Source organism: Orcinus orca, chromosome 4, assembly GCF_937001465.1.
Source record: "Orcinus orca chromosome 4, mOrcOrc1.1, whole genome shotgun sequence".
In the NCBI taxonomy this organism is placed as follows: Eukaryota; Metazoa; Chordata; class Mammalia; order Artiodactyla; family Delphinidae; genus Orcinus; species Orcinus orca.
In genome coordinates this window covers 83,644,820-83,670,532 of record NC_064562.1, presented here as the reverse complement: position 1 = coordinate 83,670,532, position 25,713 = coordinate 83,644,820, and the positions used below count along the sequence as shown (strand labels likewise).

Sequence of the window (25,713 nt, the reverse complement as noted above, 5' to 3'; positions counted from 1 at the left end):
GCGTCTGGAGCCTGTGCTCTGCGGCAGGAGGGGCCACAGCAGTGAGAGGCCCACGTACCGCAGGAAAAAAATATGTATCACAAACGAGTCCGAAGATCATTTGGCATCTTGCTGTTTCTATAGCCTGACCACTCAGATCTTATTCATCAGCCTGCTGAACTGTTCCTTTTTCAGAAACATAGATACCATCCAAAATTTTTCTGATATTCTTGTTTTTAACTGTTGTGGCTTGCTGAATCAAAGCAGCTGAATTTGACACAAGTTCAATGTCATTTCCTTCAATAATCAACTCATCTTTCTGGGCTTGAGATACTGAGCAAGCAACGCCGGGTCTCATCCAAACCCTGCAGATGTATTTTTCACCCAAAAAATTTTGGATTTCAACAAGAGAACCATTCTCCTGAATAACAACATCGATGGGGAAGTGAGGAAGCACAGACCTCATCCAGTAACAGAAGCCCAGTGTAACACCATTGATGATGTTCTGTACGTGGCTACACGTCGTGCGAACAGTCGCCAGTTCCATTCTATTTCCCCACCATTTGTCAACCTGGAGCCTCTTCTTTTTCTTTCCAAGGAGACTGAGTGCTACACTAATGTGATTGAAGTCCCTCCACAGGGTGCCTCTAGGGCCCTTCACAAACTGTGCATCCCTTCAAAGTAATGACATTTCATGGAATGTCAACAGTCTGATGGCTGAGAATGGTCTTCATTCTCGCAGTAGATGCGGCAAAGAGTGTTAAACACTATCTTAAGTTCATTTTCAACAAAAGTTGAATGAAATTCAGTTTAAGACTTACTCTCCAATATGTGACAGAAATGTGAATATTACATTAATGATCAAATAATCAATATATTTGTTGTAAAAATGTTTGAAGGCTAATAGGTACCACCTTTCTGACAGGCCAAGTATTTTCAGATATACCCTCCTGAAAGACCTAATGTAACAAAAAACAGCAACAGTTCCAAAGATCTACAGCTTCACATTAGAAACATTTAAATTTTGAGATTCTGACTTCATCTGATTTACGTCTTGCTTCTTGACTTCATGATAGTTCTGCTAACTTTGAATTAACAGTCCTCAGACTGCTATATATAAGGATTACTAAGACCCTAGCAGATGTCCTTTTCAGTATTATTTCCACCAAATCAGAATGCTGTAAAAGGCAGAGTGGCGACAGATGTGGCTCTCAATTCACAATATGAATTGGATGAGTAGACACCAATAATTTAAACGAGTGAAATAGCAAAGCAGATTCAAAGCAAGTGGACAAAAAAATCTTCCAAGGCTGTAAAGGCACTCTAAGATAGGGTACTGCGTTTCTTCACACCGCCATCCTCATCCACCACACACAAAGCACAGACCCCAGGAAGGCTGATGAAAACAGTTGCTTCAATACCACCAAATGTACACTTGAACTTAAACAAAATACATTTAAAATTACCATTTATTAAATCTAGTTGCTTTACATTATACTTTCAAATTGAAGTAACAGTGGCTTAAAAAGCATAAAGGGCAAAACTTCTACCTCTCAGCTGGAATTCCAGAACACGTGCCTGATCTAGGATCTACTGAATTGATCAAAACATCAAGTCATATTGGTATAGGAACCCGGATGAGGAAGTGGCACGTTCATTCACATTCCCTTCTTAGCTCTGCCCAGGACCTGCCAAACTTGCTACCCATGTCAAAATCTAAGAAACTGAATTTATCAGCTTTTCTATCATTATAAGAAAAACTGAACACCACCAACAGAAAGAGAGTGGTTCCAAAGAGGTCTCTCCTCTACAACAGAAGCTGAATGAGCCCAATACAGAGGCATTCAGTCTGCCCAGTGTCACAACAGAATTCATATTCTTCCCTACCCTGGAGATGGCTGAAACTGTTCCAGTGGTAAATATACCTCTTCATTCCAAAATGAGAAATAAAACACAGCACCCAAGTACCCCTGAAGAAGGTAACACACTGACTAAGTTTATTCTAAATTCTCAATCCCATCCTCTCTTGCCATTTCAAACATTTCTGGTCTACAGTTTCCCCCTCTTCGGTGCACCTGTTCCTTCTCTGCTAGATCATCCCCTTTGGTACAGCAGCGTCACTTACGTTCCCAAACATAAATCTTTGCCATGACCCACATTCACCTCCAGCTACCATATCACTTCTGAGTCCCTTTACAGCAAAAGCTCTTGAAAGACAGGATTAGGGTTGCTGTCCCTGCTTCTCAATTCATGTGCTTTCCTCAAACTGCTCCAGTTGGGCTTCTGTCTCCATCATTCTACTAAGACTGCGTTTGTCAAAGTCACCAAGAACAGCCTTGTTGCCAGACCCAATGGTCACTTCCCAGTTCTTGTCTCTCCCAACAGTGTTAAACACAGCTGACCATTCTCTCCTTGAAATGCTTAGATTCTCTTGGTTCTCTGGGACACCAGAGTTTCCTGGATTTTTCTCCAATCTTAGAGTCTGCACCTTCTCGGCCTCCTTTGCTGGCTTCTATTTTCCTGCTTTACTTCTAAACACTGGTGCGCACCAGGGCTCTATCCTGGGCTTGCTTTGCCTCTTCATCTATACCTTGCTTTGCCTCTTCATCTATACCTCCTCCTCAGTTAATTACTCCTCATCCTGTTGGATGGCTTGAAATACCATCTATAGGTTGATAACACTGAAAGCTACATCTTTAGCCCTGTCCCCAAGAACCTCAGATTTATATATTCAACTGCAAACCTGACATCTTTATTGGACTATCTAACAAGTATCTCAAACAAAACATGGCTAAAACAGAGTGCTAGATAGTCCTCTAAAATTTGTTCTTTACCTAGTCTTTGCTATCTGAGTAAATGGCCTCACCATCTGCCCAGCTGCCCAGCCAAAAATCTAAGAGTTATCTTTGATTCATTCCTCTCTCTCATACCTCAATTCTAATCTATCAGCATGGTCTTCAGACTGTACCTCCAAAATATTCTAAACTTGAATATTCAAGTCTCTACTTCGCTTTTCTCCCATTAATGCAGTAGATTGGTTGCACTAATGGCCCTGATTTTTCACGCCTCTCTGCATCTTTTCACACCTCTCTGTATCCTTGCTCTTTGGCAATGCCCTCCTATACTAACTATGGATGTACTCTTGCAACTTGCCTTGACCAATGGGACAGTAGCAAATTTGACACAAGCTAAGGATTAAAAAGCTGCTTACTCATTTCTACTTCCTTTTTGCTTCTTTGTGATCACCATGAGACTATGACTGGGCCAGCCTGAGAATAAGCCCAGTCTAGCCTACTAGAGGGATGTAACATAAACACACAGAGGAGAGCAAAGCTGTCCCAGTCATCTCAGCCGAGGCCATCCTAGATGGCTGACAGCCAGCTGGCCCTACCAAACACATCAGGAAAACCAGGCAATATGGCAGAGCTACTACCTGACCGACAGCTGATCACAGACATGGGGAGGCTCAGTCAAGATCAGCTGAGCCTGGCCCAGAACGGCAGGACTACCCAACCATCCCACTGACTCGAGCAAAAATAAATCCTTATTCCTCTATGCCACTAAGTTTATGGGGATGTTTGTTGCATGGCATTACTGTGGCAATAACTGATACAGCCACCATCATCCCTTGTCAGGACTACTGTAGCATCCTCCTACTAGGTCTCACTATTTCCTTCCTTACCTTCTTATAATCCTTTCTCCATTCATCAGTCAACACAAACTTTTAAAAACATAAATCAGCTTATGTCCTCAGTCCTACTTAAACCCCCTAATGGCCTCCCTGCACTCAGACGAAACATCTCTTAACTTAGTACCTCACCTACTTGTCCAACCTCATCTAGTACCACTCCCTCCCTGACCCACTATGCATCCACACCAGCCTTCTTCCTGTCCTTCACACATAGCAAACTCACAGCATGGGGAGGCCTTTGCAAATCATGTTCCCTCTACCTAGAAAATCACTCCACCTGTTCCCTCTTGCTCACTCTCTAACCAATAACTTCTTAAAACTCATATTTCAGCCTAAAGGTCACTTTCGCAAAAAGGTCTTCCCTTGACCACACAATCTAAAATAGATAACCAGTCACTCTGGTTAAATTAAAACAGGGATTTTAATTTTCTGCATGATACTTATCACTATGTGACACTTTTATTGATTGTTTTTAATTGTGTGATCTCCCCACTGATTGTGAGTTCCACATGAGCAGGAACCTAGTCTGTGTATTCACCACTGGATCCTCAGCTCCTAAAATAGTTCCTTCACATAGTAAGTACTCACTAAATACTTGAAGAATGCTACCTGACATGGAATAAATAAAAGATCCGATCCTTTCTGAGATAAGAGGGTTTTTTTTTCATATTTATTTTATTTATTTTGTTGCGTTGGGTCTTGGTTGCGGCATGTGTGCTCCTTAGTTGCGGCCGGTGGACTCCTTAGTTGCAGCCTGCGGGCTCCTTAGTTGTGGCATGGGAACTCTTAGTTGCAGCATGCATGTGGGATCTAGTTCCCTGACCAGGGATCAAACCCGGGCCCCTGCATTGGGAGCGTGGAGTCTTAACCACTGCGCCACCAGGGAAGTCCCTGAGATCAGCTTTTTACAAAGAGAAAGAGCCAGGCAAGCTGAAATGGCAAGAGAAAAAAGACAGACTGATTCTGAGAGGAAATTTTAGAAGCAAAGAAAAAAATAAACTCACCTAATATAAAATGAAGTTAAGCGTGTGGACTCTAAAAACAGCCTAGAATGGAAGCCTGGCTCTGTTCCTTCCTAGCTGTGTAAACATGGATACACCACTCACCTCTCTGAGCTTGTCTCCTCATCTATAAAATGGGGTAATAATTACTACTTCACAGAGTTGTTGTAGAAATTAAATATATATAAGGTGCTTAGCACAGTACATGAATCCCAGTAATTACTCAACATTAGTGATGGCAATGATGGTGGTGCTGGTGGTGATATCTAAATCAGCCCTGCTATTATTGATGAAATTGGCATAATCCATGGTATCTCACTCAACCTGTTAGTCTACCTAATTTTTCTTCAGTTTTCAGGCATTCCAAATTGTCCCTTTTCACCAAGAATGGAATGAGCGTAGGACCCAGAATCCGAAGAGCTGGGTTCTGGCTCTGGTTCTGCCACTAACTAGCTGGGTGACCTTGGGCAAGTCACCAACTTCCCAGACCTGAAAGTTACCTTGTCATCAGCTCTGTCCATCCCCAAAGCAGAAGGTGCAGGAAACATTCTGAGAAGAAGTGGAGGTACTGGCATAATGCAGAGACAGGGATGCAGAGAGACAGGCTGGCAGATAATCTGCTCTGCTCCACTGCAGACCACAAAAAAGAGTATCTGAACACCTTACCTCAAAGCTTCCCAAGCTGTTCCAGAACCCTCGAAACCTGTTAGATTACAGCAGACCATAATCTCACAAGGGCAGGGACATGGGCTGATTTTATTCTCTACTGCAGGACCAGTGGCCAAATTATACTATCATAGTCTGTGTTTACTTCATGCTTGCTGAATAAACAAATATATTTGGGAAAATCTGGGTTAAACAATGTCAAACTGGTTCCTTGTGCGCATTTCTCAAAACCTTTAATACGTGAATAGGCTCTGTGAATCATACAGAATGCAGTATTTCCCACCCTTATTTGATCATAGAACTCATTCTACTTCCCTTGAACCTGATTAACCTGATTAACATCTCCCAGAGTTGTAGTGTTCTACAGACCAGTTTGAGAAACATCTTTAGCTTATTTATTTATATTTTTTTTAGCCATGGCTTGCAGGATCTTAGTTCCCCAACCAGGGACTGAACCTGGGCCCTTGGCAGTGAAAGTGCAGAATCCTAACCACTGGACCACCAGGGAATTCCCAAGCTTACATAATTTAAGTCATTTTTACCATCATGAAATAAACATCTTACTCTTTATACATAAGGTAATTGAAAGGCCAACTACTTTGATTCACATCTAGTATGCAGCTGTTTTCCCCCAGCATCCTACACTTTCAAATCACCTGTCACCAGGCAAGGCCTCAATCTCTCCCATCTCCTAAGCAGCAGACGTTCTGCCTCGTTTCTCTGCCCTGCTCCCTGCACCCTCATAACCAGTCTGCTCTGCAAATCCTCCCACCTTTTCTTCCACTATCCCTTCTCTCTTCATCCTCAGTCTTATTATGGACTTCCTTCAACTGCTTTAATTACTCCTCTTCTTTTTATAATCAACCCGACAGAGTTTCAGTCTTGTAACTTACAATATCATCCTATGCCTGAAAACTTCAAAGTACTCCTCCCTTTAATAATAAAGGCTGGGCCTTCCCTGGTGGCGCAGTGGTTGAGAGTCTGCCTGCCGATGCAGGGGACACGGGTTCGTGCCCCGGTCCGGGAAGATCCCACATGCCGCGGAGCGGCGAGGCCTGTGAGCCACGGCCGCTGAGCCTGCACGTCCGGAGCCTGTGCTCCGCAATGGGAGAGGCCGCAACAGTGAGAGGCCCGTGTACCGAAAAAATAAATAAGTAAATAAGTAAATAAATAATAATAATAAAGGCTGGTGGGGACCTCCCTGGTGGCGTGGTGGTTAAGAATCCGTCTGCCAATGCAGGGGACACAGGTTTGAGCCCTGGTCCGGGAAGATCCCACATGCCGTGGAGCAACTAAGCCTGTGCGCTACAACTACTGAACCTGCTCTCTAGAGCCTGTGAGCCACGACTACTGAAGCCTGCATGCCACAACTACTGAGCCCACGCACCTAGAGCCCGTGCTCCGCAACAAGAGAAGCCACTGCAATGAGAAGCCCGTGCACCACAACGAAGAGTAACCCCCACTTGCTGCAACTAGAGAAAGCCCGCGTGCAGCAACAAAGACCCAGCACAGCCAAAAATAAAATAATTTTTTTAAAAAATATAAATAAAAAATAATAAAGGCTGGTCCTTCGCTTGCATTCTCCACACTGGATCCTCCTTAGGGTTATTCCTTAATCTTAAGTACATATAATCATGTCAAATCCCATCTGGGTTCCCTCTTCCCATCCTACCATTTATTTCTAAGAGCTCAAGCAACTAAATGTTTTCACATCCCCATGCCTTTGTCTGAGTTGTTCTCTCTGTCTAGAAGAGCACCTGTTGAAATCCTACTCATTTTCTAAGGTCCTGATCATAGGTAATCTCTTTTATGAAGTCTCCCTTATATCCCACTCTGGCCACAATTAGCTACTCCTTTTAACTACCTCAAGGCTACTGCACAACTTACCACAGACACAGGAAGTTAGTTGTACATATGAATGCAGAGATGGCAGAGCTGGAAGAGAAGACCATGAACCAGGTGAGCCTATCAAGCAGAATGACCAAGAGGTTGGTGACAAAAGGAGAAACCAGAAGGGTATTTGCATGAATGGCTTGAACGCTAAAGGAGAAGGGGTTTTGGTAAGACCTGGAAGCAGCAAAGGGAAGCCAGGAGAAGGCTACAGCAGAGAGAGCTGCAGAAAAGGGAGTGTTTTCACTCTGTGAGACGGCTGGGGTGTAGGAATGTTGACTCACAATGGAACAATGCCCTCAGAGGGCCACCGGAAAGATTTGGGAAGGAAGCCAGTAGAAGGATGGAAGCTCAGAATCACAGGGCAGTTGAGAGTACATAAGTAGACAGCTGATCAGAAAGGCTGGGAGCCAAGAAAACTGGGGATAAGAGGCAATGCCTTAGCCTAAACTGGCTGAGATCCCAGACAGTGTCAGGGGCCAGATGAGTTAAGAAGTCAACAGTCTTTGATCAACATTCAAAAGTACATTGATGAATAATTTTTCTAATGTCTGCAAAGAACAGATTTCCCTAGTATTCCACTCATGGCACAATCCTTACCCCTGTGGGTTGGCTGTGCCAATGGGGGTAGTGGGTTGGGGGGAGTATCAGGGAGGGATTCGGTTGGGTGTGGTATCTCCCTTCACTAGGACAGGGCTCACAGACCAGAAAGGGAAGAAGCAAGCTGAACACGTAAAGAGTTACAGGGATCAAAGATCTCCAGGCACGGGGCAGACAACAGTAGGCACCAAGGCCCAAGATGTAGTGAGCTCGTCCAAAGGGTAGACAGAGAATGGCAATGGGGAATGCAAGACAAAAATATCTTCTGAAAAGTCTGTCTATTAGGCAGGGTTTTCAATTGCAAATAACTAGATTTAGGCACACAACAGCAGCAAAAGGAATGTATTAGCTCACATAACCAAGAAGTCCCGGAAGCTTCAGAAACATCTGAATCCTGGGGTCCAAATGATGCTGTCTGTGCTCTCACCACCACTCAGTGCTACTTCTCACTGCATGCCAGCCTCATTCATTCTGTCCTACTTCATATAACTTCCTCCATGTAGTGGAAAGATAGCCACCAGGAGCTCTAGGCTATATCACTCCAGCAGCCAAAAACTCCCGGAGGAAAAGAATGACTCCTCTCCTAAACTGGAGCAGAAAAGAAGCCTGTCTGAGTAAGCCTGGGTCATGTGCTCACCCCTGAACCAATCACTTGGTCAGATGGACAAGGCACTTCTCAGATTGGCCAAAGCTGAGTCACATGACCATCCCTGGCATTGGTGTCAACCCCACCCAAACCACATGGATTGCGGACAGAGATGTTCCCCAGAGGAAGGAAGTCTGGGCAAACAAATAATAAGTCTACTATAGACAGTGTGGTCACTTGTCAGTCAGGCACCAGATACCAAAAAAGAAGCCCAGTCTTGCTGCTTAAGCACAGAAGGGCTTTGAAGTCAGACAGAACTAGTTTTAAACTTTAACTTTGACACTTAGTAGCTGGGTGACCTCAGGTAAATTACTTAATTTCTCAGCGCCTCAGTTTCCTCCTTATAAAATAGAATAGTACCTACCTTCTAGAGCTGTTTGGAAAGATTAAATGATATAATGCACATAAACTGCTAAGCACAATGCTTGACATAAAGTGATGAGTAAATGGTAGCTATTATTAGTAATAATAACAATCATGACAATTATTATTTACAACAAGGGTGAGCTTGAAGAGTGAGCTGTGACTCAGTGAAAGAGAGAGCCAAGTCAGCACTTGGATAAATCATCCCTGGGTCAAGATTCATTAAGGGCAACTCAGGATACAATACAGGGGCCCTGAATGAACTCTAAGATGACAATTAAAATCAATAAAGGTGTTGAGCACCTACTACGTGCCAGGCACTGAGGATACAATGATGAATAAGACACATGGCTCCAAGGTAACCTACCATGAAAAATGACTATGGCTTCATGACGTTATTTTGCAGGGAGGAGAAGTTGGCTGAAGCTGCTTCCTTACTTTCAGCCATAGGCTGTGGGCACTGGAAAAGTGCTGAGCGTACATAAGAATGATGCCTGGGGCCAACTGCTGGAATGCTAGGAAGGTATAAAAGGACTACAGTCACAGCCTCCCGCCCTCAAAAAAAATGCCTTTGCATGAACTAGGAAAAAGTGTCTCTTCCTTTAGAAAGTTTACTTCCATCTTCCAAAAAACTGTCACAGTAAACAAATCTAGATCTTCCATGTGAATGACATATCCCAGAGTTTTGCAGTGTATAACCTGCACAACTGTACATGGTAGGCAGGGAATATGACATGGGGGCTGAGAGGGGTCAAGGGATAGGGTGGGGATGGAGAATCTGGGAGTCCCCAGGCCTCTGGAGACAGAGAATAACTTTTGCTATGGAGCTGCTCCATTCAATATGGTAGCCACTCACCACAAATAGCTATTAAGCATTTGATATGTGGCTAGTACAACTGAGGACTAATTTTTTTTAATTTTATTTCATTTTAATTAATTTTAATTTAAAATTTAAAACTGAAGTGGTGTAAATATGTTTCCATTAACTTTTTTGGTCCGACTACATTTTACTTTATCCACTGCAGTGCGTAAGATATTCTATTGAATTGCATTGTATTGCATTGTATTGTACTATATTGTATTGCGCATATCAAGCTCCTGAGTTGTTTCTGGTATCTCATTAATAATTTTTATATGATTACATGGTGAAATTATAATATTTTTTAAATATTGGGCTACAGGACTTCCCTAGTGGCGCAGTGGTTGAGAGTCCGCCTGCCGATGCAGGGGACACGGGTTCGTGCCCCGGTCCGGGAAGATCCCACATGCCGCGGAGCGGCTGGGCCCGTGAGCCATGGCCGCTGAGCCTGCGTGTCCAGAGCCTGTGCTCCGCAACGGGAGAGGCCACAACAGTGAGAGGCCCGTGTACCGCAAAAAAAAAAAAAATATATTGGGCTACACAAAAAATACTATTACGATTAATTTCACTTGTTGCGTTTTGCTTTTTTTTAATGTGGCAACTAGAAACTTTTAAATTACATGTCTGGCTCACAGAATATTTCTATTCACCAGTGCTGCTCTAAAGACACCTTAGGATCTATAGTACTAAGAAGCATGGAATGATACCCAGAAGAACTGGTTGGTTTTGGTTTTGTTTGAAGCAGACCTTTATGTTTTCTTCTAGGTTGTCCAACTCTGTTGACCAGGAAGGAAAATAACAGAAGGAGAGGGGAAGAGGGTAGTTCAGTGTGGATAGCTCAGGAGAGTACACTCTGGAGTAGCTCAGAGTACACTCTGGAGTCGGACTGTATTGTTCTGAACTCTGGCTCCACCATCTAACCAAATTCCCCTGAATCTCCCTGGGCTTCAGGCTCCTCATCTGTAAAATGCTTAAAATAATCTTGCCCACTTTATAGGGTTGTTGGGAGGATTAAATGAGATAAGCCAATGTAAAGAGTTTAGCATGGAGCCTAGCCCATTTATGTGCTCAACTAACTATTGGGGGCCCCTGGGGCATTATTTGGGAATAAAGAAGGTGCAAATGAATGGTCTCCCTGTACCATGGATCTCAGGTTGCCATGGTATAAGAGGGCACACCCTGTCCACATGTCTCCTCAGCATTCATCTTTCTAGACCAAAGAGTTGGACAGGAGTCTACTTTACTCAATCCTCTATGCTTTGATTAATATGTTGGCTTTTTTCTAAGTGCATTATGTTTTTAAGGTACATTGATGAACTATCTCAGATGCTGAAGGATTATGAAAATGGGTAAGGTGGTATTTCTGAATTGTGTGTAACAACAGCTAAGATTTAACTAGCTTTTTTGTTCCAAATCCTACACTGAATCAATGTCTTCAGTTAAGAGTTTAAAGTAATATATGAATCTCTTTCTTGAGTAAAAACCAGAACGTCCATCTGCATGTACAGATGGACTCATTTTACCTAAATGCATTCTTTACCTCTTCCCTGCCATTTTGCATAAACTTGAGACCAGCAATTTGGCTTTTTAATGTCCCAAAAGGTTCCTGTTGACTGTAAACTTGGAGTTTACACTGTGTACTACCTCTTCTACATGTTTTATTTTTAAAATACTAATAAATAGTTTACTCACGTTTGTAACCTGAGAAATGTCCATCTATGCTTAACCTTTGTTCTGTCTTCCAGTCCCCTCCCTATTCCTGACTTTTTTTTTTTTGCGGTACGCGGGCCTCTCGCTGTTGTGGCCTCTCCCGTTGCGGAGCACAGGGTCCAGACGCGCAGGCCCAGCAGCCATGGCTCACGGGCCTAGCCGCTCCACGGCATGTGGGATCTTCCCGGACCGGGGCACGAACCCGTGTCCCCTGCATTGGCAGGCGGACTCTCAACCACTGCGCCACCAGGGAAGCCCCTATTCCTGACTCTCAAAAACATTTCTCCCAGCCTCCCACTGACTCAATTTATTTAAGCCTTTGTGTGGAGTCTTTTCAAAAACACTTGGAAAATCACAGTTTATCCCTAGCTTCCATAATCATTTAAAGTTCTTCAAGAACTCTAGTGAATTTGTCAAACATGATTCCTCCTTACAAAGGAGTAACCTATCCCCCCAAAAGGTTTTATCTGTTTAAAAACTGTAAAATCCACTTTCCCAACACATACACTTGTGCAGAATTTATTTTAGATTCCACTTGTTCCACAAAGTCCAAGAAAAATTCCACAGACATTACATTAAATCTACCGTCTGATTCTCAACAAGCCATTATCCTCTGTGAGGCTCACTTTTCTCATCTATAAAATGGGCATAATATAGATGCCCTTTGCTAAATAGAGCAAGCCATCTCATTACTCATGAATGTATATAAAACACTCTAGGAAAAGCTCAAAGTCCTTGACAAGCATTAGGCCATGAATCGTTCTGAAGTGGACTGTTAATTAGGTGTGTCATTATGCTTTGTTTAATAGATGGAAAACCTAAGGCATGGGAACACAATACCATTTAATAGCTAACTTAAAAATCCAGCCCAGGCTTTAAACATTAGTCAGAAAGATGTCAGGGGAAAAACCTGAATAGGAATTTCACTCTGCTCTAGTTCTTTATCAAGAACTACTACATTACTGCAAAATTCTCTCCAGTTACTGGTTGCCCTGCCCCTGCTACTTCCTCACGCAGTCCAGGAATGGGGAAATGGTGGGAGAGTTGGAATTCCCTACTGAACATATAATGCCTTCCCCCGCTTACAAAAAGGGTCATGAACCCTGGACCAGGTACTAAGGGCAAATGTAGTTTCACAGATACCATAACAATTTTTCCATGTTTTGTTACTGACCCCTGGAAACTTTTCCTATCACACATCCAACAAAATAAAATGAGGCTATAGACATTTATCAAAAGAACACAGCCTCTGCAAATTAACCTGTCAGGTTACTCGGGCTTTATTATCTGAACTACAACTGGTCAGATACATGGCATGGCCTCAGTAACTCCAAATAAACCTTATGTCTTCACATAAAGGAGATACTGTGGATCCAAAAGGTCAAAAAAGAGGTAATGGAAACTTTATATAACTTTATATAGCCAGTGAGTTTTCTCAAATTATTATTTTGTGTCCTTCTGACATTGATTAACAGAAACAAGAAATCCTTTAATCCCAGAGTGGTATTTTGAAAAATATTTCCCAAGGAAACAATCCCCAAAAGGGAAAAACATATAGCAACACTACTTACTTAAAAACAAAAACAAACAAACAAAAAAACATATGTCCAACAACTGGGGAGTGGTTCAAAATACCATTGTATATTAACATGAAAGACTGTCACCAAGCTATTAAAAATGGCTTGGTTATAAGAACTGGTTATAAGAAAATGTCTATTTGGAATATTGTTACCAAAGAACATTATGCCTGAGCTAATTATAACCTCAAAAAGTGTGTGTGTGTATATATGTGTGTGTGTATGTATAATATGTGTATATATATATACATATATACATATACATATATATATATTTATATAAAGATTATAGAATTTGGAGTTACATAAACGGTTGCACACAATGCTCCTTAGGTTAATTATCTTCTAGAAAGGTGCTAAAGATTTGTAGAAAGTCAAATGATGATAAAGATGATGGAGAGGGGGTTCACAAAGAGTCTCTCTGGAATAGTTTTGGGGTCATTTTTAATCTCTTTTTTATAAGCTTCAATATTGTTTCAATTTTTTAACAATGAATAAATTTCTATAAAATGACTTTTTTTTTTTTTTTAATGATGGCAGGGAGAGTCCAAAGAGCACACTGAGAGCTGGGGAATCGCAGTGGCAGGCAGAGTTCTATCCTTTGTCTGGGGGAGGAAAGGGGGTTGCATCACCACCTCTGAGCCCCAAAAACCTTCAGCCAAGATTCCAGAACCTATGAACAAGAATTCTTTAATGCAGTGCGTCTATAACTGGTTTAAATATGTGACAAATAAGTTGACAATACTTAAAAAAGAAAAAAGTAAAAAGCATTCATAAATTTACATACATAACAGCATTCATAACTCAGTTAACTTGTATTTCTGTTTCTCTACATGGTTAAAGGATCAAGCATTTTTAGCACTCAAAGCAGGAAAATAAAAAAGAAAGCCAACTGCCTTCTGTGAAACAAAAATAACCCCAATGGTAAAAACTAACTTTACTGCATGCTTAAATTATATTTGCAGAAAAATAAACTTTGAAATCACTACTTTGCAGGGAAAAAAACCACGATTTATTTTTGGGGGTAGTCATGTGGAGCTCTCACAAGTTGTGGTTGAAACCTAATACTGGGAGATACATGAGGACATCAGAGTTTCTAAGGAAATACCTAACAGAAAGACACTGCTGGAACTCTTTTCAGGATAAAGAGAAGACATGAAAAGTTTTCCCCGTTAAATCAGGCTAGAACTTCAAAAAAATTAAAGGTACAGGGAGTAGGATATTTGAGGAGGAGTTCTACTTTATAAGCATTTCATGTAGTATATGACAATTTAAAGTCTTTCATTTTTATACTCTATAGCTAAGCATTTCCAAAGCTCTCAACCTTAAAAAATAAATGGCATGTAGTTACGAAAGGAAAAATATATCTAATATTGATGAAATCCAAAGGCATCTTCCTTTTTTAGAAACGTAACACTTAGCAGACTAGAAAACTAATCCGCACATACCTCCCTCCCTCTTCCAAACCCACTCTTCTTTGCCATAAAAATCAAGACAATCAGGGCTTCTTCCCTGGTGGCGCAGTGGTTGGGAGTCTGCCTGCCGATGCAGGAGACGCGAGTTCGTGCCCCGGTCTGGGAAGATCCCACATGCCACGGAGCGGCTGGGCCTATGAGCCATGGCCGCTGGGCCTGTGCGGCTGGGCCTATGAGCCATGGCCGCTGGGCCTGTGCGTCCAGAGCCTGTGCTCCGCAACAGGGGGGGCCGCAACAGTGAGAGGCCCGCGTACCGCAAAAAGAAAAAAAAAAAAAACTCAAGACAATCACAAGACTATGCTAAGAAGAAATAGATGGGTGAAAAATAACAATAATAATAGGTACAATAATGTCTTTTCAAGGATGTTTTAAATGAGGATTATTTCTAAATAATATGAAAAACAATACACTTGGGAACACTTAAATTGAATAATACTCTATGGCTTCAGTCTATACAGCCAAAGAGAAGTGAAAGTCTAATCAAGAATTTAGGGCTTCCCTGGTGGCACAGTGGTTAAGAATCCACCTGCCAATGCAGGGGACATGGGTTCGAGCCCTGGTCTGGGAAGATCCCACATGCCACGGAGCAACTAAGCCCTGGCACCACAACTACTGAGACTGCGCTCTGGAGCCCGCGAGCCACAACTACTGAGCCTGCACATCTAGAGCCCGTGCTCCGCAACAAGAGAAGCCACCGCAGTGGGAAGCCCGCGCACCACAACGAAGAGTAGCCCCTGCTCGCCGCAACTAGAGAAAACCTGTGTGCAACAACGAAGACCTAATGCAGCCAAAAATAAATTAATTAAAAATAATAATAATAAACAAAATTTAAAAAAAGAATTTAGTGAATTTAGACTACTGGTTACAACTTGGATAATTATGACCGAATATATATTTTTTTTTCTTTTTTTTTTTTAACTGCCAACTGTCCACAACTATCTGGAAAATTCATCTGGTACAATGATCTAGTATTTACTAGGCATGTGCTCTTCCCTGGAAGAGTTCACAATTCAGCTGAGAAGACAAAAAGAACTTACATGAATTACTTAGCACATTAGAGAAAAACTACACTGCTTGGGAAAAGAGGTTGCGATGACTTCAAAGGTTCTGTTTAGAAAAGGGAAGGAGGCCTGTGGAAGCACAGACGGAGGAATAAGCATTGCAGATATTCCCACTGGCCAAACTTTTGTTCTTAAAGGTACCCAGTAGGTCCAGCTGAATAAGTGTTTTCTAACCATCTATCGTTCTCTGTCCTCCTTCAGAATGACTCCTGTACCTGCTCCACTGTAGCAAGTGCCAGCACTGGTATTTTCTGGATTCCCAATGCATAGCTGCCATCATGAGAGTATAGAGCTTTGCTTTTTCCAGGCAGATAAGATGGTGTGGAAACAACACTCTTCCTACTTCAGCGGAAGCTGACTCTTGTCACCATTCCTCTGTGTATAAGCAGAAAGTCATGCTGATGTTGTCAGGCTACTGAGATAGAAAGCTGGAAGGTCACACTGCATTAAGGAAGCCTGAAGAATGACTCAACTGGTTAAACAGGGTTGGAAAGTTGTGATCGTCCACGAGGAGCAGGGTAGGTCAGTCATCTCTGCTCAGCCCAGCCAGAAACAGGAACTTGGTGCACACTCCAAGAAAGGCATGAGCTTTGAAATGGGAAGAGAGGATGCTGCTGGAAAGGCAACTGCGTGATAAACACCTCCAGAAGGAAATAACAATAATTTCCACTGGGGCCACATGGCCACCAATGACACCAGGCCCACCGTTCAGCCTAAAACATTAGACTTACAGAAGCTGAGCTTCACAGAAGAGTAAAACGTTCAGAGGCCAAGGTGACAGAATGAGTCCTCCCAGACAAGGTGAATTTGAGAAGTGGGAACCAGGGCTCTACGACCAGCAAGCTATATAGCATCAGGCTAGGGCTGGAGAGAGGTTCTGCCTCCCAAGACCACTGTAATGAATTGGTAGTGGATGCTTAGAGTGGTATAGGAAGGAATCGGGAGCCCCAACTCCACTGGGTAAAGGCAGGGAAAATGGCAGCAAACTGCCATGGCTGAACCACACTAGTCTCTCAGCAGAGGTTGGTTAAGAAAGCTATACTCCAGGCACTAAGGAGTAGTAATGAACAAAATGAAACAAAACTCTCTACTTTCTCTCCCTCCTGAAAGCCCAATAAAATGACAGTAAAGGGATAAACCCACAAGGATGGGGAGAATGAAAGAAGAGACAACAGTAAAAACATTTAGGTGGGGTGAGGGGAAGCCAAGAAACAACCTGATTTATACCATGGAATCTCAAAATGCTAAATAATTAAAGGCAATTGGACCCTCTGTGGGGAGTGGGGGGACGGGGGCTGATCTAAAATAAAATAAAAATGGAAAGCCTCCTTGGAAAGCACCTGGATCTCCCAGGTCCCTCCAGCCACTCTGAGCAGTTAGGTGATGGCCCCTTCTCTACCCCAGCAAAAACACCTGGAGTTTCTTCCCTACCCCCTCCCCGAGAGGAATTACATGAACATATAACTACCCCAGAGAGGGTGAAAAAGAGAAAGTCTCTGGATTGGAGTATGTCAGGCACAGCCCTGGTGTCTTACTGGAAATACCGTGGAGAGGTTATACGAACATGCAGATGCTGAGACATTCAGCCTTCTTCTCCACCTCATTCCCAGATCACTGGCAGCCAGGCTCTTCCCACCACCCAGGAAAAAGACTAGAAGAGCTTTTTCTGAGGACTCTCACCAGGCCAAGAGGTACTAACATCAAAATTTCCCCAAATAAAGACTCAGCCAAATCACCCAACAGTTAAGTTCCCAGCCAACAAGCTTTTTAATCCCCCCACTCAGATGTGAGTAGACAGCCTAGGGTATCAGAAATACAAGGAAAGCCTCTAACATGAAATGTAGAGACCTAAACAAATAAACAGACAATAGCAACTTGGGGAAACTGAGTCTATGCAGGAAGGAAAAAACTTTCCAGGTAAGAAAATATCTAGTATCCAGCCCAAAATATCTAGAATCTGAACAATAAGTTTCTGAAAGAGACATCACAAAATAGAGAGGAAGAAATTATCAATGAGATAACTCAAGAAAATTTCCCAAACTGAAAGATGTAGATTTCTGGATTGAAAGAACCCAGCACAATTGATGAAAAGAAATCCATACCACAGCACACATCATGAAAACTCCAAGATTGTGGAGGCCAAGAGAAAATTCTACAAACTTCCACAAAGGACACAGCAGGTTTGTAACCTGTAGACAGGTTACAGGCAATCAGAACAATTCTGAATTTCTCAACAGCAACACCACAAGCTAGAAGGTGATGGAACAACACCTTCAAATTTTCCATCCTGGAAGTCTACACTCAGACGAACGATCAATTGTTGTGGAAAAAAGATATTTTCAGGCACTTACTGAAAAATGAGGGACTTCCCTGGTGGTCCAGTGGTTAAGAATCCATCTTCCAATTCAGAGGACGCAGGTTTGATCCTTGGTCGGGGAACTAAGGTCCCACATGCCACAGGGCAACTAAGCCCACAAGACACAGCTAGAGAGCCCACGTGCTGCAAACTACAGAGCCTACACACTCTGGAGCCCACGCATCACAACTAGAGAAGCCCAAGCTCCACAACTAGAGAGAAACCCGTGTGCCGCAACGAAAAATCCCATGTGCCACAACTAAGACCCGATGCAGCAATAAATAAATAAACAAACAAAAACAAGGATGATTTTTTTAAAAAAGAAAAATGAATAGACAAAATATGAATAGATAAAATAAATAGGAAGGAAAGCAGACATCCTGTGCATCCTTTACCAGAAAATTCCTTCAGAATGGGGCTATACCAAAAAAAAAAAGGAGTCTACAAGAAAGAGAAAGGCATGTACTACAGGTAACAGGAGATCCAATACAGAGAGAAATGATGGGGATCCCCCCCCAGGATGACAAAGGGAAGTCCTCAGGGTGACATCTGTGCACCATGTGTAGAGGGCAACCAGTCCAGACTAGAGCAAGCCAGGAGGCTCAGGGACAGTTTCTTTGGGGAAAATGGAATTGACAGAATACCTGACTCATCTGAGGTAAGAATTAGAAAACTGGTCAAAAGGTTTGGGTTGAATTAATGATGAGTACATAAAAAACTAAGCCAGTGAACAAACAAAGCAATTACTGACTCCGAGAAAAAGAAAAAGTTGTGCTTGGCTTGACTATGAATGTTAATCTAACCAAAATTACTGTTTAACTATTGCAAGGATGGGAAAATAGGGAAGCTGTGGTTAGGCTGGGGGTTAGAAGAAGAAAGAGAGCCAAGTCATCATCTTCCACAGCAGGAAGTCAACAGATAATGCTTCAAACTGAAAAATTACAAGTATCACTTACAAGCAATAAATACCAAAATAACCAACTCGAAGGATCACAAGTGTTTGTTTCTGGAGAGGGAAAATGCAACTTGGATGAAAGGTTTAAAACTAAAAAAAGAAAAAAGAAGAAAAGAACAAAACAAAAATCATATTGACTTCTATGCCTTTTTTTTTTTTTTTTTTTTGCTTTTGCTTTGTTTCCCTAATAACAATTTGGGAAAATTCCATCCTTGTTTTCCCTAAACAAACAAACAAAAAAAAGTCAGGGACTTCCCAGGTGGTCCAGTGGTAAAGAATCCGCCTTCCAATGCAGGGGACTGGAGGTCGATCCCTGGTCAGGGAACTAAGATCCCACATGCTGCGGGACAACTAAGCCCACATGCCACAACTACTGAGCTCGTGTGCCGCAAGCTACACAGCCCACGTTCTCTGGAACCCGCATGCCACAACTACAGAGCCCAAGCGCCCTGGAGCTTGCGCACAACTAGAGAGAAGCCCACACGCCGCAAGGAAGATCCCGCATGCCACAACTAAGACCCGATGCAACCAAAAATAAATAAATAATAATATAAAAAGAAAAGAAAATGTCATTTTCTACATCTACACCATGTAGCTGTGATCATCTGAGCTCTGAGCTGTCAAATATAGTGGGAAAGTTAATAGTTATAATCCAATCCAAGGAAGGATAGGTTGAGCTAGGGCAGAGATGCAAAGGCAAGCCCAGGTGGAGGCAAGTTTGGAGGTGAAGCCAACTACTAAGCTTCTCTCTTCTGGGGTTCTTTTTAACAAAGCTATTCTCACGGCATAATCACCTGGGACAGGGTAATTTTAGAACTGGCAGTGACCATGGACCAATTTCACTCCTTTCTAACAGACTCCAATGCCCAATTTATGACCCTAATACAACCAAGGCAGCTAGCCTCCACAGCGGTTGATCTGGGTTCAACTTCAGTTACTCCACTTTGCCTGTGTAGACTGGATAATAGGAGAGCACAGTAAGGGCTCTGAAGCAAGTGACACTGTCATCAACAGATACTTAGCTGAGCATCTGTGCACCAGGCTGAGGATCAACAGCCCTATCAACTCTGTGGACCAAGTCTCCCTGCCCTGAACAATAAGAGGATTCTCCCTAGGAGGGGGATCCCATGAAGGGGTGGAGTGGGGTGAAAACCAAGGAGCTGGAAGAGCTGGGCTGGGGAAGGGAGGCACCAACCAGGTCAACCTGGAGGAACCTGTAGACAGAGGTGTGCCTGGAGGCCCAAGGCCTAGGATGCCAGCACTCTGCATACACAGAGGAAGGCAGAGAGACCACCAATTCTTCCCCAAAAGCAAAAAGTGGCCAGACACTACCCACAACCCCAGCAGCCATGCTGTCGAGGGTCAACTTAGGGAGCAAAGGCTGCCATTCTCTGAGCTTCACTCTGACTTGATAAAACACAGCCCCTGCCCTTGAGTAACCAGCTGCTGAGAAAACAAGATGAATTTTTTTTTAATTTTTTATTTATTTTTATTTATTTTTGGCTGTGTTGGGTCTTCGTTGCTGCGCGCGGGCTTTCTCTAGTTGCGGCGAGCGGGGCTACTCTTTGTTGCGGTGTGCAGGCTTCTCATTGCGGTGGCTTCTCTAGTTGCAGTGCACGGGCTCTAGGCACACGGGCTTCAGTAGATGCAGCACGTGGGCTCAGTAGTTGTGGCTCACAGGCTCTAGAGCGCAGGCTCAGTAGTTGTGGCGCACAGGTTTGGTTGCTCCGCAGCATGTGGGATCCTCCCAGACCAGGGCTCGAACCCATGTCCCCTGCACTGGCAGGTGGATTCTTAACCACTGCACCACCAGGGAAGTCCCAAGATGACTATCTTCATACAGAATAAGTAGGTAAACAGGTTGACAGTGCTAAAGCATATATTAATATTCTATATTTTTTCCTATCTGTAAAGGTGTGAAAATTCTAGTTCAAGGACCCATGTGTGGTGGAGCACTGCACTGATCCGCATGTGTTTGCAACACTTGCCCTATACAGTTCTACAAAGCAAAATGTACACAACCTCCAGGAAGAATCCAGATCATTAACATAAACACAATGCAGTAAGCGCCTAGAGCTGACAAGAGAATATATGGATCAGATTAATTGGAGTATTGGGAAAGTATAAGTTTTTCCTAAACAATGAAAATGTACCTAAACCAAAAAAATTTTTCAAATACATAATGAGAATATTATACACACTTTTCTTTTCTCCATATAAATCATGACACTCCAGACTACATGTGATTCTCGCCAGCTGAGCTACCAGCATCACAAACCAACCTGCTAAATCCTAAACTTATTTGGGAAACCCACTGGTTTGTTGGGGCTGTTTTCTCCTCTCCAGCTCTTCAGGGGAGAATCATCTAGAAGCAAGTAAATTCTCAGAATTTCCTAAGAGGAAAAAATGGGCCCTCACTGAAAAAACACAGGGTATATGCTCAAAACACTTAACTATTTTGGATAAGCTTCAAACCCACTTGGCCACCAGTCACCCTGTTGTTCCAACTTAACATTGAGATCTACCCTTCGAATCAAATCTTCCTGTTTCCAAAGAATGGCAATAGATGAAATTGTTTCCGAACCTGATACACAGCAACGTGTTATTCTTCCATGAAAACAAAACAAAAAAATCAAATCAAAAGGAAATTTAGGATACAAGGGAAAGCGCACACCCCCAAGGCAAGGCCCTAGTTTTCCCAACACATGTATTCACCGAATCCCTGTTATCAAGATTCAAACACAATTTCCTAGATTAAAAATGTGAGGCTGGTGGGGCGAGACGCTCACACACGTGCAACTCTGGAAAATCTCTGTAGATGCTGCCAACTTTCAATCAAGACTGCGCCGCCGCCCAAGCAGAGAGGAGGAATCAACTTCCCGCGGGGCAGCTGGAAAGTGAGCCCAACACTTAACTTGCTGCGGGGCGGCCCGCGTCCAGGGACCCAAGAGGAAAAGGGACGGGTGCTCCTCGGGAGAGGCCGGCGTCGGAGCCCGGGAGGCGGAGAGGCGGCGGCGGCCGCCAGAAGGCGCGGCTACGGCGGGACGCGCACCTGTCCCTCCGTGGTCCGCAGAGGACAGGTCCTCACCTGGCGTGGCGCGCCCTCACTCACGGCGGCGCGGAGGAGAGAAAATCCTTCCTGGTTCCACGAGGGTCCGTCTCTGGGCTTGTGGAAGCCTCCTCTCGCCGCGCGTATCCTCGTCCCCACCCGTCCCCTCCCAGAGTGACGCAGTCCCGGGGCCGCCCCGCCGGCCCGCGGCGCCCTTACCTGGCTGGAGCGCGCCGGCTGCGCCGAGTCCGGGAGACGCTGAAACCGGCCGGCGCCGCTGAGTCCCGAGCCTGGCGTCCCGGCCCCGCCCCCACTCGTCCCGCCCCGCGCGGCCCAGAGATCGCCAGGCCCCCGATGGCTCCGCCCACACACACCGAGGCCGGCGGCTACAGGTTCGCACGGGTTTGCTGCGGTTCTGAGACTGGAGGCCCGAGTGGGCCGGATGGGCCTCCCGGCTACCCCGACCCAGTCGAGGTTTCGGGCAAGTCGCGGGAACGTCCCTGGTGTTCCTGGACGCCGTGCTGGGCCTCCTCCTTCACCCCTCACCCCAGAGAACTGACCCGCGACGTCACGGACACCCCCAGCCCGTGAGAACCCGAGCAGTGCCACCTGTGGGTGACCGGGGACTCTTGTCGCAATTAGGGACCGCACCTCCCCTTCCGCTAAATGGTGGCGAACCAGGTGGGTGACGCGGTGCGGTGGAGCGAAGCAACGAGTTTTACCAAAAGAGTAAGTCTTTTTACTGCCAAACCTGAAGCAGCAGAGCGTATCTGATACACTTACGGGTCACGTGCCCTCCCTAGTCCTGTAGTAACATTTTCTTCATTCACTGTAGGGTAGAAAATTGCCCTTAGGTAACTTACTGTATCCCAGGAACTCTTTCAAGTACATTACCCGTATGAACATTTCTATGAAGTATATGTTATCAGAATTTCCCATTTTTATGGAGGGTGAAAGTGAGGCACAGAGAAAAACAACCTGCCTAGTGTCACCCAACTAATAAATATAAAAGCTAGAATTCAAATCCCCGTAGTCAGCCTCCTGATTTTGAGCTCTAAACCAGGGGTCCCCCACCCCCCACCCCCACCCCCACCCCCACCCCCCACCCCCACCCCCACCCCCACCCCCCACCCCCACCCCCACCCCCACCCCCACCCCCCCGGCTGCAGACTAGTACCGGCCTGTGGCTGTTAGGAACCGGGCTGAACAGCAGAAGGTGAGCGGCGGGCCAGGTAGCAAAGCTTCAAATGCCGCTCCCCTTCGCCCACCGCCTGAGCCATCGCTGGCTTTGCCGCCTGAACCGTTCCCCCCATGGCTCGCGTTACTGCCTGAACCATCCCTCCTCACCCCTCCACCTCTCTACGCCCACCCTCCACCCCCCGAAAACTGTCTTCCATGAAACCGGCCCCTGGTGCCAAAAAGGTTGGGGACCACTGCTCTAAACTACTGCTCTCCTGACTTACAAAATTTGAGTGTTCACCATGTCCCATGAACTGTTAAAAGCCCGGGCTCTGCCCTCAAGGAGCTTTTAGTCTAGTTCAGGGAGAAGGACAATCAGTCATCACTAAGCAAGTAAAAAATGAAGCCATTACACATGTGAGAAGTGTCCTGACTAAAATCAAGTAGGTGATGGTGTTGCGAGTAATGCGGATGGGGAGGCCACAGATCTAGTTGTCCTGGAGGCTTCTCGGAGGAGGTGACAGTGGAGCTGGGAACTGAATGGTAGGCCAGGCAGTCAGCCTGAAGATGAAGCAAAGGGAAAGGCACATGAAATAATCATCATCCTACTTCATGCTTGTTGGAGACCTAAAAACATGCCTTCCTATATTATCTCTCTTTTGATCATACAATAACACTGAGAAGTCTGACAAGATTCCATTTTACAGGAAAAAAAAATCTAATGATTAATTATTTGCCTTAAGTCATACTACTCCTTAGGAAAAGGGTTGGGAGGGGAGGGGAAGGATGGGAAGAGCACACAGGTGTGAACCAGGGCTTTCTGATTCCAAATCCTCTTTCACCCAGGTGATGATGATGGCCTGTCTCAGGAAGAATCTAGTAAAGTTTTTCTTTTGTGATCTTGCCTCCTCCCAGCCCCAGTCTCTTCTGCCTCCTGTTGACTAATTAACATAATTTCCCCCAGGGCAGGTGTTCTTTGAGGGAGCAGATGTCAGGAACCTTCTGAAAGGATGCAAAACGTGTGTGTAGAGAAAAAGTTATAGTTAAATAATTATGGTAATAAAGTTGGCTTTCTCCCAAGAAAAATGCTCACATATATATATATATATATATATGCATAATGGAGAGGACTTATAATTTTCATCAAATGGTCTGACCCAAAAAGCGTAAAAGTCACTGAAGATTTTAACTGACACTGTGGTGATTAAAAGAACTAGTTTCCAACTCACTTTGCCTGGGCTAGCTAGGCAACTGCGGAGGCTCGTATTTCTGACTTAATGGAAATGAGGCTCTCAAAGTTTATAAAGGTTGATTGAAAGGGAAGCAAATCCAGATCCTCATGTAAGTCCTTCATAAAGTTTAAAATTAAAAGAGAAGAGAATGTCTTTATTGTCACTCTTAGTTCTCAAGAAAACCAGAGACTGATCTGTAAACAAAACATCTAGATCAACGTAACTCTTTCTTTTTCTTATTGGAGTATAATTGCTATACAATGGTGTGTTAGTTTCTGCTTCACAACAAAATGAATCAGTTATATATATACATATGTTCCCATATCTCTTCCCGCTTGTGTCTCCCTCCCTCCCACCCTCCCTATCCCACCCCTCTAGGTGGTCACAAAGCACGAGCTGATCTCCCTGTGCTATGTGGCTGCTTCCCACTAGCTATCTACATTACGTTTGGTAGTGTATATATGTCCATGCCTCTCTCTCTCGCTTTGTCACAGCTTACCCTTCCCCCTCCCCATATCCTCAAGTCCATTCTCTAGTAAGTCTGTGTCTTTATTCCTGTTTTACCCCTAGGTTCTTCATGACATTTTTTTTTCCTTAAATTCCATATATATGTGTTAGCATACGGTATTTGTCTCTCTCTTTCTGACTTACTTCACTCTGTATTACAGACTCTAAGTCTATCCACCTCATTACAAATAGCTCAATTTCGTTTCTTTTTATGGCTGAGTAATATTCCATTGTATATATGTGCCACATCTTCTTTATAACTCTTTATCGGTGATAATTGAGGTCGTTTCCATAACGTTATACTGTTTTCTGAAGAAAGCATTCTTTATATTACCAATCAAACAGTGTAAGTAGGTGGTTAACGCCTGTGTATGATCCCCAGAGCATGTAGTAAAGAGTACTTGTATTGGTTTTCAGCAGAGTGTTGTTAGAGACAGTGTCAGAGAGAGAGACTGTAAGAGAGCTTCAGCTACATGGATGAAAAGGTGTAAAACTGAACTTAGGATGTGGTAGGCTAAAAAAAATTTAATATGTACTGTTTCTTATGTGAAACGGACAATAGCTTTACTAGAAAACAGAATACAAAGTTAGGCTTATGTAACTCAAACTTTTAGGTTGAGCCTCTTCAAAAGAAGGAATGTGATGGTGGACCTAAAAAGATTTCTCCCTCTTCCTCCAAGAAGATGATTCAAACAATACTATTACTGCCTTCTTTATTTTAATAAAATTGAGATACAGAAAAAAGGCACTTGTGACTTCTTAAAGACAGGGATTCCCTTCTTACCGAATATCCACACGGTTTCTATAAAATTTGTATGTTTAGGTGAGCAATGTCAGGTTGACATAATTTTAGTTCCTTGAGAAAAGAAAATGCCTTTTTTTTTTTTAACTTGGAAATAGATTCCACGTTGTGCCTA

General features: G+C 43.8%; 1 protein-coding gene, 1 long non-coding RNA gene and 1 pseudogene across 10 annotated transcripts in view; 1 reads left to right on the top strand and 2 right to left on the bottom strand.

Moving 5' to 3' along the window:
• TEC (tec protein tyrosine kinase) overlaps positions 1–25,713 on the bottom strand; it is a 155,414-nt gene that overhangs the window by 123,410 nt on the left and 6,291 nt on the right. Inside the window, exon 1 of one of the 9 annotated variants that reach the window (XM_049709458.1) lies at positions 22,098–22,361. The exons of 5 other annotated variants lie outside the window; for them this stretch is intronic. Coding sequence is in view for 1 of the 4 variants with exons in the window: in XM_033425478.2 (XP_033281369.1) it covers positions 8,182–8,214 (33 nt within the window). In the remaining 3 variants the exon portion in view is untranslated. Of the gene's footprint in view, positions 1–8,181; positions 8,392–21,917; positions 22,063–22,097; positions 22,362–25,713 lie in introns of those variants that run through there. 3 more of the 9 variants (XM_004268290.4, XM_033425478.2, XM_049709459.1) reach the window with 3 other exon arrangements.
• LOC125964304 (60S ribosomal protein L9-like) lies at positions 102–728 on the bottom strand (annotated as a pseudogene).
• LOC125964306 (uncharacterized) overlaps positions 22,362–25,713 on the top strand; it is a 50,784-nt gene continuing 47,432 nt past the window's right edge. Inside the window, exon 1 of the long non-coding RNA XR_007477211.1 lies at positions 22,362–22,607. This is a non-coding gene — a long non-coding RNA (uncharacterized LOC125964306). The remainder of the gene's footprint in view (positions 22,608–25,713) is intronic.